At 44.9% G+C, this 1,576-nt stretch overlaps 1 protein-coding gene across 1 annotated transcript in view; it reads left to right on the forward strand.

The window, feature by feature from the left end:
• Nucleotides 1-632: 632 nt before the first annotated feature.
• LOC116695357 (uncharacterized) overlaps nt 633-1,576 on the forward strand; it is a 13,717-nt gene continuing 12,773 nt past the window's right edge. Inside the window, exon 1 of the mRNA XM_032525574.1 lies at nt 633-800. Within this exon, the coding sequence (XP_032381465.1) occupies nt 722-800 (79 nt within the window). The 5' untranslated portion in view covers nt 633-721. The remainder of the gene's footprint in view (nt 801-1,576) is intronic.

Raw genomic sequence — 1,576 nt, forward strand, 5'->3', positions numbered from 1 at the left:
TGTTGCCTTGCGTGCATGGTGTGTGTTGCCTTGCGTGCGTAATGTGTGTGTGGCTGTGTGGACCTCTGATCCTCTGAGGTACTGGCTCTGTGGTGACTATAAAAAATACCATGTGTGTCCAGATTAGTGTGAAGGGATGACATAACAATATTTTGAAGTTTAACTCCTTTATTAAGCAGTTACAGTGGAGTCACATAACAATGTACCAATTGTGCTGGTCCATTAAATAATTAATTACATTTTTCTTTACAGTAGAATATGATTCTTTTAAGTTTTAGATGTAGATCTAGTGTAACGTTTTAGGTAGGTTATTACAAATGTAACTTGTGCATGCAGTCACAAAGGAATACGTGTTTAAAAAAGATTTCAGATAAAATGTACCTTAATATATTTTATTTACTTTCAAATAAACACGTTACCAGGCTTTAGGTGGTTATTATGGTCACCAGCGGTTTACTTTTTCTCCTTAGGAAGCAATGACAAACAGTGAATAATCATACAGAGTGCACCTGTAGATGTAATGTATCATCAGAAACTGACTGCGGAGAGCGCTGTTGCACATCGTCTGCCCGTGCGTGGTAGGCAATGCAGGGCGAAGAAGAGAGCCTACGCAAACAGCGTAAACACTAATAATAGGCCTACGTTACATTCACAGCTAGTCGGTGGAACAGCTGTTTTTGGATCATCCGCGCGCGCACGGACCGGGGTAACAACATACAGCATGGGGGTGACGGGGTCCTGTCAGCTGTTTCTGCTGCTCGCTGTAAGTCTGGATCCCACCGCGGCGGTCTCAGACACGGGTAAGACCGGCACTAGGGGGACTTATGTGGATGTGTGTGTGGAGTGGGGACCCAGTGGATCTCTTTTTGAAAGCGCTCATGCTCCAGCATGTCACGCACCACATCGGTGAACTGAGGAAATCGCGCGCGCTCCTCGCCGCGAACCTTCGCTGAGATGACTTGATTTATATGTTAATTTAACTGTTAGTTAAACTGTTAGTTAAACTGTTAATCTGACTGTTTCTACTACTCGTCGCTCGGCACGTGTCCCCGCTGCCGGAGCATGGCCGCCGTGCCCTTTAAACCAGTCGTGGTTCTCCAAGGTCATGGTGAAAGTCAAAGTTTATTGCTATAGCGTATTTACCAACAGGCCCAGAGTGCTGTACGAATGTAGACAACATAAGATAAAAGCGTAATAAAAACCCCGTCTAAAACAGAATAGGCCGAAAATTAAATAAAACAGAGAACAGATGAAAACTTTACTCAAAACAATAACAACAAAATGGCACGTGTCAGCTGATGTTAAGAGCCAGTGCAGGAAGATGCGTTTTTAAAAGGGATTTAAAAGTCTCAATAGAGGAAGCTGCTCTAATGTTGAGAGGGAGACAGATCCACAGCTGAGAAGTTTTTGTTTTCCAACGTCATGATAACCCCGCCCCCACCAGCTGACGTCAGCGACGTGGGGTCAACATGAGGGCAACATGAGGGCAACATGAGGGACAACATGGGGACAACATGGGGACAACATGAGGGCAACATGAGGGACAACATGGGGACAACATGGGGACAACATGGGG

Source organism: Etheostoma spectabile, chromosome 9, assembly GCF_008692095.1.
Source record: "Etheostoma spectabile isolate EspeVRDwgs_2016 chromosome 9, UIUC_Espe_1.0, whole genome shotgun sequence".
Taxonomy (NCBI): Eukaryota; Metazoa; Chordata; class Actinopteri; order Perciformes; family Percidae; genus Etheostoma; species Etheostoma spectabile.